Genomic DNA, 18,053 nt, shown 5'->3' on the forward strand with positions numbered 1-18,053 from the left:
TTGCCAAGATGCCCTCTGCTTTCGGATTAACGGAATTGAAAAAAGGCTATTTCCCGCACTTTTTCAACACGACAGAGAACCAGCAGTATGTGGGTCCTTACCCGGCCGCTCATTTCTACAATCCTGACGATATGTCCACCGCCAATCGTGAAGCCTTCTATACTTGGTACCATCAACAAGAGGGTAAAGTCTTTGATTTCCAGAAAGAATTCTTAGCTTACTGCATCTCGGACGTGGATATTTTACGCCGCTGTTGTGCCCATTTCAAGTCCACCCTGTTTGATCTGGTGGAAGTAGACCCCTTTCAAGAATCCATCACGTTTGCCAGCACGGCTAATTTAGCCTACCGACGAGGATTCATGGTTGAAAATACCATCGCCATCATTCCCAATATGGGCTACCGACCAGCACGACGATATTCAGCTAAAGCTTGTCGATGGCTCGCCTGGCTAGAACATCAACATCACTGCATACGACATGCTAGAAATGGGGGCGAAGTCACGCTTGGACCCTATACAGTAGATGGGTATGATGAGGAATCTCGTATCGTGTACGAATTCTATGGCTGTTACTGGCACGGCTGTCCCACCTGTTACCCGAATCTGTTGACTGACATGCATCCTCATCGTGTTCAGCATACGTATCAAGACCTCTACCTGGACACCTTAAAACGAGCCAGTGCTTTAGAAGACCAAGGCTATACAGTCGTGAGCATATGGGAACACGAGTTTGATCGTCAGACCCAGACCAATGCCGACTTACAGGAATTTTTACAAGGAGTCGATATACAAGATCCTTTGAATCCCCGTGACGCTTTGTACGGAGGCCGGACCAATGCTACACGATTGTATTGTGAGGAGGGTGACATGCGATACGTGGATGTCTGTTCCCTGTACCCGTACGTGTTGAAATACAAACCATTTCCCGTCCAACATCCCCAAGTCATCACCAACCATTTCACCGATGTCAGAGACTATTTCGGGCTCATTCGTTGTCGTGTCCTCCCACCCCGAGAGCTGTATCACCCCGTATTACCTTACAAGACCGGGGGCAAATTACTCTTTCCCTTATGTCGCACCTGTGCGGAACAGCGCAACTTAGGACCCGACGAGCGGTGCCAGCACACCGATTCTGAACGCAGTCTCACTGGCACCTGGGTGACCACCGAACTTCACAAAGCATTAGATCTGGGCTATCGTCTCGACCGCATTTACGAAGTTTGGCATTTTGAGAAATCCAGTGACCACTTATTTCGATCGTATATCAACACCTTTTTGAAAATTAAACAAGAAGCTTCCGGATTCCCCGAGGATTGTCAAACAGCCCAACAGCAGCAACATTACATTGAGGAAATTCAGCAACGAGAAGGCATTGCCATGAACCCGGCCGACATCCAGAAAAATCCGGTCCGAAGAACCATTGCCAAACTCTTTTTAAATTGCTTGTGGGGAAAATTTGCTCAACGATTACAATTACCCAAATCCCTGTATCTCACGGAAGAAGAAGAATTACAACAGAAATTACAAGATGCCACTTTAGAAGTCAAAGGCATCGAACTCTTAGAAAATCGTGAACGCCCCGAATGTGATATGATGCTGATCAATTATCAGGAGAAAGAAGAATTTTTAGAAGACTGCCCCTTTGGAAACGTGGTGCTGGCGTGTTTTACAACAGCTCATGCTCGTTTACATTTGTACGAGACGTTACAGCCTTTGGGAGAGCGTGTCTTATACTTTGACACGGATAGTATCATCTATCAGCACGACGAGACCCAGTTCAACCCGACCATTATCAACAGTTTAGGCGGCTGGACCGATGAATTGGGTGGAGATCGTATCATCAAGTACATGTCGGGCGGGCCCAAAAATTATGCATACGAGACCCAGAATGGAAAATCTGTCTGCAAAGTCAAAGGATTGACACTCAATTATCGTGCCTCTAGAGTCGTGTCTCTCGATACGTTGGAAAAAATGTTGAAAGGAGAAGAAGAAGAAGTCCATGTCCGCTATCCGCACTTTATTCAACGAACCCGCCAACATGATGTGCGAACCATTCCTCTGGTGAAGAAATACCGCATGGTGTATGATAAACGTCAACGTATTCATGACTATGACACGCTGCCTTACGGGTATTAAAAAAGGACATGCTAGAGAAAACCATCAGTCGGCAAAATGACGGACTACGAATCACTACATAACCCGGGTACACCACGTTATGCTCTACTGTCAGATCGAGTAGCGTCGTTTGAAAATGCTCCCGAACACTTGCAGAACCTATTACCTACCATTGCAGAAGCGGGATACTTTTACAAAGGGTACGGGGATAACACGTGCTGTTTTTATTGCAACTTTGGACTTCACCATTGGGGAGCTGTCGACAATCCTTGGATACAACATGCTTATTGGTATCCTCACTGTCCTTACCTGAAGTGTAATAAGGGTAAACAATGGGTACGACAAGCCTTCAATGCCTATGCCCGCGCTAAAGACAGTGGTTGCGATTGGGAAGGCTTACCCTTAGACGCGGCAGGGAATCCAATGTGTACCCAGAAATGTCACATTTGTTTAGAACGAGACTTGAGAATTGCTTTTTTACCTTGTGGTCATTTATGTACTTGTGCTATATGTGCTACGGGACTGAAACAATGTCCTATTTGTAGACATGGTGTTGAGCAAGCTGTACGTATTTTTATTTGTTAATAAATAGATATGATTTTCCTGAACTTGTGTCATTTATCAAGATGTATACCTACGAGACACTTGAGCCTTTTCAGTTGAAACATGAATTTACCATGGTGGTGGCCGGACCCTCTAAATCGGGTAAAACAGAATTTGTCAAACAGCTGGTGCAAAATACGCAGTGGATTGCACCGCCTCCCGAAAAGATAGTATGGTGTTATCGCGAATGGCAGGCCGCGTACGAATCCTTACAGGACAAGGTCACTTTTATCCGCAATATACCTCAAGACGATGAGCAGATAGTGGCGGATCTCAGTACGCGTCATCTACTCATTTTTGATGATATGATGGGAGGTAAAGCCATCGAATCGATTGTCGACTGGTTTACGCGCAAAGCGCATCATCGAAATACCAGTGTCATTTATATCACACAAAATCTATTTGATCGAGCAGTACAACATCGTACCATCAGTCTGAATGCTCACTATCTTGTGCTGTTTAAAAATCCTCGAGATAAATCTCAGATTGGGGTGTTAAGTCGGCAATTACAAATGCCGCATTTACTTCCAGCCTATGAGGACGCCACCCGTGTACCTCACGGGTATTTACTAGTGGACTTGAGTCCTCAGACGTCGGACGATTTAAGATTAAGAAGTCAACTCTTTACCAACTTGGCTGTGCACATGCCCCCGAGAGTATAAATAATGTCACATCATGGGGAGGTGTATCATTCGAAAGACAGTCTTCACCATGGGTAGACCTTCCGCGAAGAGTAAATTAGTCAAAACGTTACGCCGTTTACAACGGGAACGGGATCCCGTTCAACGGAGTCATCTCATTGAATTAGGACGTAGAGCCTTACTCAACTGGTTTGCGATGGGCGCTCGAAATTTATTGCGAGGCGTCTTACCAGGCAATAAAATCACTCAGCGGTTCATTCAATCCCATCGGCAAGACTTGAGTGTCATTGCCGATAAGAAGACCAATGAAGAAGAGCGTAAAAAAGCCATTTTGAAACGAGGAGGCGCCGGATTCTTAGGAGGGACCATTATCCGTCATTTATTCAAATGGGAAACAGGCCGTAAGCCCCGTGGGGGACAACCCAAGAAAACCAAGAAACCACGGGCTAAGAAAGCTAAAAAATCGCCTCAGAGAATTCCTAAACTCATTATTCGCTTACCTAAGAAGACACCTAAGAAGTCCCCTAAGAAGTCCCCTAAGAAGACACCTCTCAGGATGAAGAATCCGTTTCCCAATTGGGCTCCAAAGAAAACCCCTCTCATGGTGAAGATGCCGTTTCCCAAGGCCACTCCCCCCAAGGCCACTAGAACGTTAGCCAATCTGAAAGCCGGATTAGCTCAAAAGAAAATGGAACGATCCATGCATGGGCCTATAGGAAGTTCCAGAACCAGTGATACTGCTCTACCGAGTTTTGCTCATACCTTTGGAAGCATGAAATTTCAACCCTTAACCGCCTCAACACCGGTTCAGGTGCAAAAGAAATATAAATGTAAATTTTGCCCTCTGGTCTTCAATGCGAGAGAGAACCGCAATCGTCACGAAGAGACCGTCCATCACAAACGTTTTGATCCTAAACATCCGAGTGCCATTGTCCTGGACTAGGTATAAAAAGGAGGGGGAAGGGGCCCCACCCTTCATTACCATGGCTCATACGAAGAAGTGTAAATGTCGATTACGACCTCATTTACCGCTCTTGCAGACGTTAGCGGCTCCGCACTATTCCAGCAAATTAAAGACAGAGGTGTTGAAACATTGTTCCAATGACTGCATTTTAAAGATTTGTGAGATTGTGTACAATCTATTAAAAGGGGTGATTCCTCTCACCCCTACTCAGAAGCGACAACTGGGTCGAAAGAAACACATCTTAAGACGCTTAGTCCACCCTCAACCCGTGAAAAAACGACGAGGTATACTCATTCACCAAAAAGGATTGGGTTCGTTTGTGTGTGGCAAGATTTGTAAGAAATCATGAGTCGAAAAATGGTGTTGGTACCGGAAGCGATGCTCAACGAATTAAAAGGCAAATTACCTAAACCTCCCGAATTTACCTCGACTATTGGTTTACGCAGTGATTTGGACGAGATTGAACATCGAGATGATTTAACCGAGAAAGAAAAAGTGGGGTTGTACGGGCATCAACTTCATCGCTATCGTCAATATTTACAACAAGCTCGACAGCCCACCCCAGCCACTCGGCCCTCCCCAACCAGTGCAGCCAGTGCCGCCTCACCACCCTCAGCTGCCGCAGCACCCGATGACTTGGAGGAACAGATTATCAAAAGCGTCAATAAACCGGGTCAAAAGAAAGCAGGTTTATTACTCGATCATCTCAAGAAATCCAAAGTGGTGACTTGGAATAAAGAAGGAGAAATCAGCTATAGAGGACGCAGGGTTCCCGATTCCAATATCGTGGATTTAATCACCGAGTCCCAGAGACAAAAACCTTTGAAACATCGTGAACCGCCTGCAGGGTTACAGCAATTTGCTCAAGCGTTAAAAGAAACGAATGCCCCTAAAGGATATTTGACCAATCGGGATGTTATAAAAGCCATGGACAAGCCCGGAAAAATCAGTACGCCTAAACCTATAGAAGAAGAAGAAGATGAGAGCGGATTTCAAGAAATCTCGGGTTTTGACCAATCTTTCTATGAAACTCCCAGACGAATGATGACCCCTAAAAATATCAGGGAGGCCGGTAAAAAGACATCACGTGAAATTGGAAAATGGTTAAATCTGCCATGAAACCAGAACAGATCTTACAGCGACTGTATTACGATCCCAAGACAGGGTATGGGGGAGTCCAGGCGTTGTATCGTCAAGTGCGTCAGTTAGGACACAAGATTACCCTGTCTCAAATTCGAGAATGGGTGAAAGCTCAAGATACCTATACCTTGCATAAACCGATACGGAGGAAATTCAAGCGACGACAAACACGAGTGACGGATATGGATGAACAATGGCAATTAGATTTAGCCGATGTCTCCAGCTTGAAACAAGACAATAATGGGTATACGTTTTTATTATGTGCCATTGACGTGCTGTCTAAATATGCCTGGGTCGTGCCTTTAAAACAGAAAACGGGGAAAGAAATGATACGAGGCTTACGACGGATTTTTCGAGAGGGACGTCGCCCCGTGCGCATTCAGTCCGATCAAGGAAAAGAATTTACCAATAAAGAATTTCGTCAAGCCTTCAAATCCATTCATTTCTTTACGACCCGTAATGCCGAAACCAAAGCCAGTATTGTGGAACGTTTTCAACGCACGCTGAAAGCACGCATGTGGCGGTATTTTACACGTCATAAAACACGACGGTATGTCGATGTCTTGAGCGATCTGGTGTATGGTTACAATCATACCTATCATCGCAGTATCCGGCGAGCTCCTGCTCAAGTCAATGCCAAGAATGTCTTGACCGTATGGAAAACCTTGTATGGAAAACAGAGTGCCGATACCACGAGTCGTTTGCAAGTGGGGGATCGTGTACGCATTAGTAAAGCCAAACGTACGTTTGAAAAAGGATATTTACCGAATTGGACCAAAGAACTGTTTACCATCTCTAGAAAAGTGCCAGGACGCAACGTCTATCGCATTCAAGATGATCACGGGGAAGAATTAGAAGGAACCTTTTACGAGAAGGAATTACAACAAGTGATTAAAGACAATGATGTCTACGAAGTGGAGGAGATCTTAGGGTATAAAAAGCGGCGTGTGGGAAAAAAAGTCATTTCAGAAGTCAAAGTGCGTTGGAAAGGATATCCTCCCAGTTTTGATTCATGGATTCCGCAAGCGGATCTCATTCGACCATGACCACCCAGTGGACTTTCTTGGGTGAAAAAGTCCCTCGAGCAGAAATTGTGTATTTTGCACAATTATTCCTGTGTTTAACCATCATTATCACCTCGGTCGTCATGTTAGCCTTAGGCGATCCCAATCGCGATTTTTGGATGGTGACCTTAAGTTCTCTCGTAGGCTACGTCATGCCTAGTCCACAAATGACGTTAGCGAGCCCGAGTATAAAACAGGAGTCCCCATCACCTGAGAGATCAGTTCACCATGGCTAACACACAGTACGCCTGGAAACAAGAGGGGAAGAAAAGTACCTGGTTCTGGGATAAGCAAATGTGTTTGATGCATTGTAAACAACACAAAGTGTTAGATCAACCGGTGTACTTGTACAAACGGATACTGATACCTCACGGATGGTCAGCCTTTATCATGAAGACTAAATATCAAGAGTTTCGTTGGAAAGTGAAAGCCTTCTGGGGATTGATGGGACGACAAGACGAATCCGATTGGACCTTAAATGCTAGTCCTTGGTTTGACCATTCCGAGGACTGTCTCCGACATTTCAAAGACATGATCAATGAAGGTTATGATGTGGCCGATTGCTGGGGAACTCGACACTATCTGGTGATGCGACGACGCTTAGTCCCGAGACGAACACTAGAGTTGGAAGACTCTTTTCTACAATCGTTGACTTGCGGTGGTGGTCGCGATCAAGAAGAATGACATGTAAAATTGTGTATTAACATTATGTTGTATGTTCAATAAAATATGAAAATGTTCATTGTGTTATGAGTATAAATAGAGAAGGAAACAGAGACAGGGGCTCATTTAAGACATCATGGCTGGAGGAGAAGGGTTTTACATGACTCTGTTGAGTGATGGGTCGATGGAATCGTTTCCGACGAATACGACGGCTCAATTTAAAACGTTATTGCCACACACCATGGACTTAACGGATGGAGAATGGGAAGTCGGATTGACCGAAATGATGTACTCGGCCAACTTACAAAACGTATCGGATAGCGAGGCTTATGTGGACGTTCTCATTCCAGATCCGTATACGCAATATGTCCAAGATCCCAACACTTATAAATGGGAAAGATTTAAGACAGAGAATATGGGCAAAGTCACGATGGCCGGGTGTGAGGTGGTGGTCCCCTGGGATCTGACGCCATGGTCCCATCTCTTTGCGGGAGGGGATAGTTTATTTCCCTTCGATATCATTCGCATTCACTTCCGACCCGGAGCTTATACACAACCTTTGGCGTTAATCAATGAAATCAACGCAGCCTTAAGGAGAACCCTGTGGAAAGTATGGAGCGAGTTAGGGAATCCTAACGACGAGGGGAACAACCAGCTCTTAGTGTATCACCCCGAGTACGATCGTGTCGAGTATCAGTTTAATGGGAAAGCACTGAGATCCACCCCCATGTGCATTCGTTTCCCTACGCCCTTAGCGTACAAGCTAGGTCTGGATAGTGACAAAATGATCCTGGGCGATGAAACCATGACGAAATGGATCAACGTGAATTACTTGGGGAACACGACCATGGATGTCTACGACAATCTGAAAGCCATGTATGTGTATTGTGACATTGTGGATCCTCAAGTGGTGGGCACCAACAAATTGAAATTATTGAGAGTCGTCCCCTGTACGGGTCAATACGACGATCGACAACAAGCCCGTTGGGAACCGATTCGAGCCGAATATTTGAAACTGAGTAAGAAATATTTCGATACCATTGAGGTACACATCATGAATTCTTTAGGGCGTCCTATGGGTTTTTTAAATGGGCGCTCCTTAGTCAAACTTCATTTCCGCAAAGTGTATTGAAAGATGAAGTACCATCGAGGAGTCAGACGCCAGAAAGGACACGGAATCTGGTTTCTCATTCCATGGATTGCCAATGCCATTGTGGGTCAAGCGGGTCAAGGAAAGAAGAGAAAGAGACGGCGTAAAAAGTATAAAAAGCGGGTGTAACCCCTAACGAAGTTCATTTACATCAAGATGCACTACCATAAAGGTTTAATACGGCAGCAGGGTCACGGGCTTGGAGCCCTGTTGGGAATAGCTAGCAAAGTGGCGGGTCCCCTGATCAGCGGATTATTAGGTGGAACCCCCGCACAACAACAACAACAGCGTCCTGTCTATCAAGAGAGATATTATGATTACGACCGCCCTTATCGCTCTTATCAGAGGAGACGACGTAGAAGCCATCCAACAGAAGAATATGATCCAGAATCTGAAAAGCAGAAGGGAAAAGGATTTTTCACCGATTTACTCAAATCGGGGGCTAAAAGTGCCTTAAAGGCTGCTGCTAAAACAGGGATGGATGTGTTAGATAATAAACGATCCCTCAAAGACGCTCTCAAGACACACGGTGCCCAAGCCCTGAAAGAGACAGCAGGGTATGCCCGTAGGCGAAGATCTCGAAAAACCCCATCCAAACGAGGAAGAAAAGCGCGCACAGGAATACTCAGGAAGCCTGGAACCACGACCCTCAAAAGAAAACAGGCGGTAAAACAGGTGGGAATACAGGAAGGAAAAGGATTTGTTAAAAGAAAACAACGTATCTTAGCTCGGGGAGGGCCTCATAAGAGACCTAGGAAGCAACCTAGGAAGCGATCTAGGAAGGGAGGTAGGAAGCTCGTGAAAAGGGGTAAGCCAAAACGCTCTCTGGATATTTTCGACTGAGAACCCTATAAAAAGGGGGTGAGAAGGACACCAGAACACATTTGATTCCAGTTCACGCTGAGTAACACATCGTTCCAATATGATGCACCGAGAATCTTGCGCTTGTGGCACCAGCAGTTTAGAACTGTTTAAAGTGCCCCCGACCAACGTCACTTTAGAAGATTCGAAATGGATGGAATATTACCCCATTTCCAGTACCCTCAACTCGGATACGGCTCCGATTGAATTTGAAATCAAAGGACAAGGAGATGAATATCTGGATTTATCCCAAACGTATCTCCAGATGGTCTGTAAATTCACGAAAGCCAATGGAACGAATCTCGCAGGAGGCAATTCGACCTCCACCCCCGTGAATAACATTCTCCATTCCTTGTTCAGTGAAATCGATGTCAGTCTCAATGGAAAAGTCATTACCCCGGGGACGGATACTTATCCCTACAAAGCGTATCTGGAGAAATTGTTGTCTTATGCACCCAAGACTCTGGAAACCCAGATGAGAGCCTGTAGCTTGTGGGAAAAAGATACGGCAGGACATATGGATGAGGTCAAATTAGAAGCTCTGGCTCAAACTCCTGTGGAATTTGCAGTAGTGAATAACAAAGTCAACATCGCGGCCGTCATCCCGACTCCCGAGTATCCGGATGATTCCAAGAATGTAGGGTTGAGAAAACGTCACGAGAAGATTACAGACAGTAAGGAGATCGTGTTGATGGATCGATTACATCTGGATTTGTTTGAGCAAGAGAAATGTCTCCCTAATGGCTTGGATGTCCGTCTCCGATTCAATCGCGCTCGACCCCAGTTCTACATGATGACCGCTGCCGGGAGTAGTGGGAAAGTGGTCATTCAAAGTATGATCTTGTGGGTGAGGAAAGTCAAACCTGTGCCGAGTATCATTAATCTCATCAATCAGCAACTGAGTACTCAAACGGCGAAATATCCATTGAGACGAGTGGAAGTGAAAACCTTCACCATTCCTAGTGGCACCCAGTCTAAAATCACCGATCATCTGTTTCAAGGACAGATGCCTAAACTGATCGTGTTGGGTTTTGTGGACAATGCGGCTTTTAATGGGGATAATACCCGAAACCCCTTTCATTTCCAAAATGAGAGAGTCAAGAAATTAGAAATCAGTATCAATGGAGAAATGATGGAAACCCGCCCTTTGGAACCTAATTTCACCGACGATCAGTACCTGAGATCGTATTTGAGTCTGTACAAAGGCTTGGGAAAATTAGGCCAGGACTGGGCTCCGGACATTACCCTGGAAGAGTATAAAAACGGTTACACCCTCTGGTGTGTGGATTTCACCAAAGATCAAGAAGCCCAGACGGATAAATTTCATCTCATACAGACGGGGAACTTGAGAGTGGAAGTGCAATTTGCCGCCAACGTGGCCAGGACCTTAAACTGTGTGGTGTATGCCGTGTTCGACAATCTGCTAGAAATCAACAAACAACGAGAAGTCAGTATCGATTACTAAGAGAGAGAGAGATGGATACTCAGCAATTGAGAGATGTTTTACAACGAGATTTAGGACCGGCGTTTGCCGGTGTGTATCCTCGAGATGTCATACCTGAGCTGTTACCTCATCACAAAGCCATCGTGGTGAATACAGACCCTCACGATCGCCCTGGAGCGCATTGGGTCTGTTTGTATTTGAGTAGCCCTACCGTCGAATATTTTGATTCTTACGGATTACCTCCCACCCATAAAGACATCCAAGACTTTATTCAACGCCACGGAGAGACTTGGATTCATAATACCCATTGTTATCAAGATTTGAATACGGATGTCTGTGGACAATACTGTGTGTATTTTTTACATCAACGCCATCGCCATAGAAGCACCGTACGAGAATGGTTACTTCCCTGGAAAGGCACGGCCTTACAACGCGATCGTTTTGTGGCGGATTGGTTTAAAGAGACCTTCCGTAAACCGAGAACCCATCAAGGACAAACTTGTCAATGTCAAAGACTGAATGTATTGTAAACTATGTTATTGTTATTGTTTATAGTTGGAGTTTAATAAAACGTTGGAAAAAAAAAAAAAAATTTCTTGTCATTGTAATCAACCATGTCTTTTCAAAAAGAATGGGTAGCCCTGAAAAGGGCTGTTTTCTTTCTCTCTAGGTCTTTTCTCTTCTTCTTCTCTCTTCTTCTTCTTCTCTCTCTCTTCTCCTTCTCTTCTTTTCTTCTCTGTCCCCCTCTCACTGTCTGTTCTTCTTCTTCTTCTTTCTTCTCTTCTTTTTCTGCTCCTCCGGGGGTTGCTCGTGGTCAAACACAAACACAGGCAACCACCCGTGTTTAAAAAACATTCTCCCCGGAGGTCGCTGTACCACTTCCATCTCTGCGTCCCAGTTTTCTTCTGGCGGGGGCAGATCCTGGCTCATGGGCGGTGGGGGAAGAGCCTCCCGTGAGGCCGGCGGGGCAATCTCTGCCTCCCAATCCTCCTCCCATTTGATACAATAATCATTCACCGTAGGGTCTGGTCCTACTCTGCGGCTCATGGTTCTGGTTCCTTTAAAAAATCGGAATGCCCGATTTTGACGTTGCGCTCGGTTTAAAAAGGCGAGAGCGCGGACGTCCTCGAAAACATCCCCTTACCTCAGATGGCTGACGTCATGTTGATGACTCATCAAAAAACACTATATACATAGGTCACTTGTTACCATTTTTCTCAATCATGTCGTTTGAACGGTACGCGGATGATGAGAAAGATGTACTAGTGTGTGGGTATTGCCGAGGACATTGGTCAACTTGTGGGTGTTTTCATTATAAAAAAGAAAACATCCTGGCCAAACAGAAGTGGATAGAGAGATTGGCAGAGCTGAATTATTATCCCTTTGTCTATAAATGTTGTAGTCACACTAGAGAACCCTGGCTAGAGTGTAAGTGTCCGCAGCATTGTACCATCACCCCTGAAGAAGAAATAGCACATAAGGACTGTACCTGTGAGATCTGTCAGGAGTTTAGAGAGCGCTGGACTCAGAGAAAGTTTGATCCCCGGCTGTTTCAACATTGTCCTTACAGTCAAGAACCCTGGTCAACGTGTACCTGTGAGACCTGTCAACCAGCATGTCGGTGACGGATCTACGAGGAGATGTATTATCTCTACCTTGGGTGGATGCTATTGTACAACAATGTAACTGTTTAACGGTGAAACCTCATGGAATAAGTCAACGTATTGCCGACCGATTTCCTTGGGCTAATCTGTATGCGACCCGACAACCTTTAGGACGGAGAAATTTAGCTATAGCAGCGGATCGAGGAATACCGGGTACTGTGTGTATTATGCCTCATTCTACTCATCCTGATGTGATCTGTTTGTTAGCGCAATGGGATTACGGGAGAGGCACTCAACGCTTACCCCTGTATGCCGATACCCCCGAACAACGTGAACTTTGGTTTCAACAATGTTTACAGGAATTAGGCACTTTGTCTTACCAGACTTTAGCGTTTCCTTATCGTATTGGATGTGGATTAGCCGGAGGCAATTGGGCTCATTATAGACAATGGATTTGTGACTTTGCTTATCAGTATCATAAACATGTGTACATTGTCAAGAAAATGTAACTTTATTATAGCTTTATTCTAGCTATTACTTGTGTTAATAAAAACTTTTTTAAAACAAACTTGTGTGTTTCTTGATTTTTTGCCATAAAAAGTGTCTTTTCAAAAAAGTTGGTGGCCCTGAAAAGGGCCGTTTGGTCCTAAGGACCGACTTTCATTCCCTGGCTCCGGTAAACCGGCATAACGGGCACCGTCCCCGGGTGTGTCGCCGCTCCTCTATCCGCTCCACGCACGAGCAGCAAGCTGGGCGCTGCCCACATCCCCTGCACGTGATTCCAGAGTGTACCCTGTCTTGCCAGCAGACAGGGCACTTAAACCAGATGGGAACCGCCCTATCTGCCCAGCCAGGGACAGTCATAGGGTGGTTCCTCGGGGGATGAGTTGCCACCGGTGCGTGGGTTGGTCTCGGTGGTGGTGGAGTCCTCCCTGCAAACCGGATGGTAGGTGGTGGGGGTCTTGCAGGGGCTGCCGGTCTCGGTGGTGATGACGTGGCTGCCACCAGCAGCGACGGACTCTGGGCTGGACTGGGAGGTGGTGCGGGGGACGGTGACCGCGGTGAATACTCCACCGGTGACGCTGATGAGTCGCTCATCGGCACCGGGCTGTATTCCTCCGGTGCCGATGGGATCGCTGGTGGTGATGTTGTAGCCGTCGCCGGGGAGTAAGGTGGTGGTGGTGAGGGTGGTTGTGGGGCCTGTCGGCGCGGTCTCGTGGCCGTGGAGATCCGGGCGGTGCGGCGGCGGGGTGCCCTCCCTTCATACTCGGCCCGCACCCGGCAGATGATCTCACGGACCCCACTCTGGTCGAAAGGGGAGAAGGTGCTCAGGTCGTTCTCAGAACGCACGACCCAATTCTCCCCTACCCGTTCCTCAGCCACCACTACCAGCCGGTACCGGAATCCAAGCAAGGTCTGGAAGTTGTAAATAGGATCCCTTCTTCCTTCAGCCATTCTTCAAACAATTCTTCTTTCTTCTTTAAAATCCTTCAAAAATCTTCTATAACTGTGCTGGATCACCAGTGAAGCAAACTGGCGAGTGCGCCGGTATATATCGGGAAAGCGCGGACCTCCTCGAAAACATCCCTCGCTTCGGAGACGAAGGCAAGATGGCGGGCGTCAAAATGGCAGATTTGTGCTTTCGAGTAGAGAGTTTTTTCTCATTGTCTTTTTCTAGACATTCGATATCTGTGCATGGTAGATTTAATCTGATAGATTCTGAGACGGCGAATGCGTTAAACTTATTTTTATTTTGCTACGTCGCATAGTTTTCAAAGAAACAGTGGTTAAAGAGGTCGAGTCGAGGTTCAATGTTTCTTCACCGCCTCTTTAAAAATTTATTTCTCGACCATGTACATCCCTAAAAACATCTCATAAGGTCTATTCGATAGAAAACACCTTATTTGATTCGATTTTCACTCTACCTTTAGGATTTTCTGGATTCCTCAACAAATAAACCCTTCTCTGAGAGACTCAACCAAACACAGCTTTCGTGTAAACAATTTTATTCATGTCACATATTTCAAATACATAACTCCCACACACAACACCAATGCACATGTCTTTTTAAAATAGGGTCCAACATTTTTTCCATTTCTCGAATCCTGCGTTGAAATCGATAGCGATCAGCGGCTACAGTCATCCAGATACTTGTCCGGTCTTCTTCGGGTAACAGATACACTTCATTATTGTCCAGATTAAAAGTCACACGTTTAACTTGACGTACATCTCTCGAAGACATCGTAGTCTGATTTTCTCGATTTCTGCTCTGTCTGTGGGTCGCATTCGTTTCAATTCCTGGCCCATTAAATGAATCAATACTAAGGCTTGCGGGTTGACCCGGTTCTCGATCAAATACTGACAGAGACATGGATAGTCCTTTAAGCTGATGGGAAATAATTCTTCTCGCATATAGTGTAACACAAATTCAAACTGCCCAGAATGAATGTCTGTGAGATAATCCAATACATAAGTTATCGCTTTCTCTGTGATGTGGTCACTGCTGGCCATCCTCCGGGAATAAATGAAATGAATTAAGTTCTTCACACTTTATGTATACTTCTCGAAGCCAGTCCTTGGTGATACTTTCAATCTCGGCGGTTTTTTCAGGCATGCGTTTCTTGAATTCCTCCCCCCAGGACATAAATTAACATCAATCCCGCATCGTTATAGAGATTGATGTATATCCGGTTCCGTAGATCTGTATATTCGTCCAGAGTCATTGGAAACACCCCCGCTATCAGAAAATGTTTAACGAATTGAAACACCGTATCGTCTTGCATTTTCTCCACCCATTCTAATGCATGGTTATGCGCTTTTTCTGCGATGTGGTCACTGCTGGCCATCCTCCACGAATAAAGGAAAAGAAAAACGGTTAGGTTTTTTTATACACCTTTTCCAGCCAGTGATCGGTAATCGCTACAATCGCCCCAGTCTTCTCAGGTTCCCGTCGTCTAAATTCTTGGTCCATGGTATAAATCATGATCAATCCAGACTCTCTGTTCAGGTTGTCGGCTATATGCTTGCAAACGCTGGAATATTCATATAAGGTCATAGGAAATTCCCAAAAGATCAACAACTTCATGGCGAATTTATATCTCAACGGCTGTTTTTCTTTCCAGTCCTTGATACACTGTAATGCAGCGCTACGAGCGTTGTTCACCGATTCTTTGTAGTCCTTGAAATGCTGTAATACAGCGGTAAGAACGTTGTTGGTTAATTCAGCCATGATGATCAAAATGAAAAAATTCTAAAACGTTCTTGTTTTATAACAGGGCAGCCATTCCTTTCATACGAATCAGTTCCACGAATCCTTTTTGTAGACAATCGCGTAAGATCCGATCAATGTCACTCATCTGGTCTGGAAGATTCTGTTTCAATTCCTCAGCATACAAATAAATCATGAGTAAACGGCCCGTATTGGTATTCTCCGCTAATGAATCAGCAATCCGTTGAAAACTATGTACATTTCTGACCTCCGGTGACATCTGTTGTACAAATTGACGAGCATTTTGAATGACAGGGTCATGTAAGGCCACGTTCATACATTGTAGTACATAACTATATCCATTTATTCTCGTAGTAGCACTGCCGCCCATAGTAAATAACGAACGTTCAGAAAACACCTGTATTTATAGGTAAAAGGTTATGCATCACGTGATCAAACACCTGTACGTCAGCTGGTTTTTCTACAGTCATTCTTGTCTGACCTTCAGTCATGGATACACGGAGAATTTTAAGAGCGAGACGCCGCCGCCAGGGAATACAACCAGTGGAGAATTTAACCATAGTAGAAGATTATGTAGACGAGATGGAGATCTGGGACAATTTAGTACAGAGATGTCGCCATCGATTACGCTGGGGGCGATCTAAAAATTGGTGTTTTGACTATGTATTGCGGTCACATGAAACAGTGGAGGATATTTGCCTGCGTTTAAGTGACATGTACCTGAAAAATTCCCCCCTCATACAGTACATGATTTACCAGTTTTACACGTTATTGAACGGCACTCAAAAAGTATCGGGATTTATTCGACTGGAGAAACCACGTCACCGAAGAAGTGTATGGGTATTGTTTTGGGATGCACACTGGATGTGGGAAACCGTCGAAGAGATACGTTTCCCCGGGAGAAGAGCTCGACAATTAGTACAACACATTATATCCGAAGATCATGACTTACACGTGTATATAGAAGAACCTGCGTATGAAGCCGGGCATTTTTAAAAATAAAAACTTCATGCACAGCCCTTTTTAGGGCTACTTTAAACACCAATATAAGTTCCATTCCACTAAAGTCAATGTGTACCAATGTGCACTAGCACGCGCTGGTCGCGAGAAACCGGCTTTTCAAGTTCAATTAGGGCACTAGCACGCGCTGGTCGCGCGATGTTCTAGCTGAAACCGGTTTTTCCAGAAAAAGATGATGCAACCACGTGCTCCCCACGTGACCCCCACGAGACAGAATAGTCTAGACATTTTGCTGGCTATAAAAGCGGAGCCCTAGTGTCAGTCCTCATTCGATCTTCAATCACCTTCCAGAAGACATGGCTCAGAAACAACTAGAATTTGTGGACAAAGCTCAGAAGAAAATATATCAGCTGGTACAGAAGCAGATGGGACCACAGAAAGACTACATTGAACTGAAGAAAGCTAAGACTGATGATCAGAAGACTGAACTGGGGAAGACCTCGAACTTGTTGCTCACGACTCCAGACTACGTTGCTCAAAGAAGGAGAGAAGAGAAGAAGATGGCCCAGACCTCGAACCAGACCACGAGCTTCAATCTCACGCCTTCAGACCACGTTGCTCGACAAGAGAAGATGGCCCAGACCTCGGATTACCTCCCTAGCCAGAATCCGACAGACCCCGGATTAGGCTTCTATTTTCCCGATTCACAGGACGCTACGGGATTGGAACTGGGCCTCTACAACGCTCAGAATGAACCTCCGACCATGAACAAAGAAGACTTTGCGATCATTACCACGACACTAGACGGGATCGTTAACCGCATTAATGTGCTGAGTAATGAGATTGGAAATCATACCACAATCCTACTGAAGAAGTTGGAAGAGCTGACTTCTAAAAAACCTAGGAAGGAATACACTCCAGATTACACTGCTAACCCGTGCTACACGTGTGGAGAAACAGGACATTGGTCGCCGAATTGCCCACAGAAAACAGATTATCCGCAGACCAGTAAGAAATCGAGGTCAGCAGATTCTCAACAGACCAGCAAGAAAACCAAACAAAAGGATCCTTGCTACAAATGCGGAAAAATAGGACACTGGATTAGTGAGTGTCCAGAAGAACAACTGGAAATAGATGCGATGATTGGACCCGTACCTGGCTCAAAATCCCCTGTGAAGAGAGAATACACACCGTTAGAGATGTGGAATCCAACCGCACCTACTGAAGAACGGCCAAAAAAGAAGAAGAAACTCAGCAGAAAGTAATGGACTGTGCTTGAACTGTTATGCTTATTGAACTGTTTTTATGCTTATTGAACTGTTTTGCATTGTTCTATGCTTGCACCATTGTTCTTTAATAAACATGTCAACTTAAAACCTTGTGTTATTCTTTTAGATTTAATACACAGGATTTCACAGGAATACATAGGATTTTCAGAAAAATAGCAGGAACTCATTCCAGGAACTCAAAGCGAAAGTACCGCATCATAGACCACCAGCCATAGGCCAGTCTATTCACCGGGTCCTACAACCCCTGCTGGGGTTGACCCCGTCCTAGTGCACTCCGTTCACCCCAACACCGCTTGACCAATCAAAAGACACCCTTGCTTGACCTCA

The 18,053-nt window shown here is 45.3% G+C and overlaps 3 protein-coding genes across 3 annotated transcripts; 2 read left to right on the forward strand and 1 right to left on the reverse strand.

Annotated features, from left to right (window-relative positions):
- Positions 1-9,261: 9,261 nt before the first annotated feature.
- Positions 9,262-10,665, forward strand: LOC130047244 (uncharacterized protein F54H12.2-like). The gene is made up of 2 exons (XM_056141863.1): positions 9,262-10,228; positions 10,421-10,665. The coding sequence occupies exons 1-2, from the start codon at positions 9,262-9,264 to the stop codon at positions 10,663-10,665; spliced, it is 1,212 nt and encodes a 403-aa protein (XP_055997838.1).
- A 2,243-nt stretch (positions 10,666-12,908) lies between these two features.
- LOC130047245 (actin nucleation-promoting factor WASL-like) lies at positions 12,909-13,703 on the reverse strand. The gene has a single exon (XM_056141864.1). It carries the CDS (start codon positions 13,701-13,703, stop codon positions 12,909-12,911), a length of 795 nt encoding a protein of 264 aa, XP_055997839.1.
- Positions 13,704-16,793: 3,090 nt separating this feature from the next.
- Positions 16,794-17,744, forward strand: LOC130047246 (uncharacterized). The gene has a single exon (XM_056141865.1). It carries the CDS (start codon positions 16,794-16,796, stop codon positions 17,700-17,702), a length of 909 nt encoding a protein of 302 aa, XP_055997840.1. The 3' UTR covers positions 17,703-17,744.
- Positions 17,745-18,053: the final 309 nt, after the last annotated feature.

Source organism: Ostrea edulis, chromosome 6, assembly GCF_947568905.1.
Source record: "Ostrea edulis chromosome 6, xbOstEdul1.1, whole genome shotgun sequence".
Classification (NCBI taxonomy): Eukaryota; Metazoa; Mollusca; class Bivalvia; order Ostreida; family Ostreidae; genus Ostrea; species Ostrea edulis.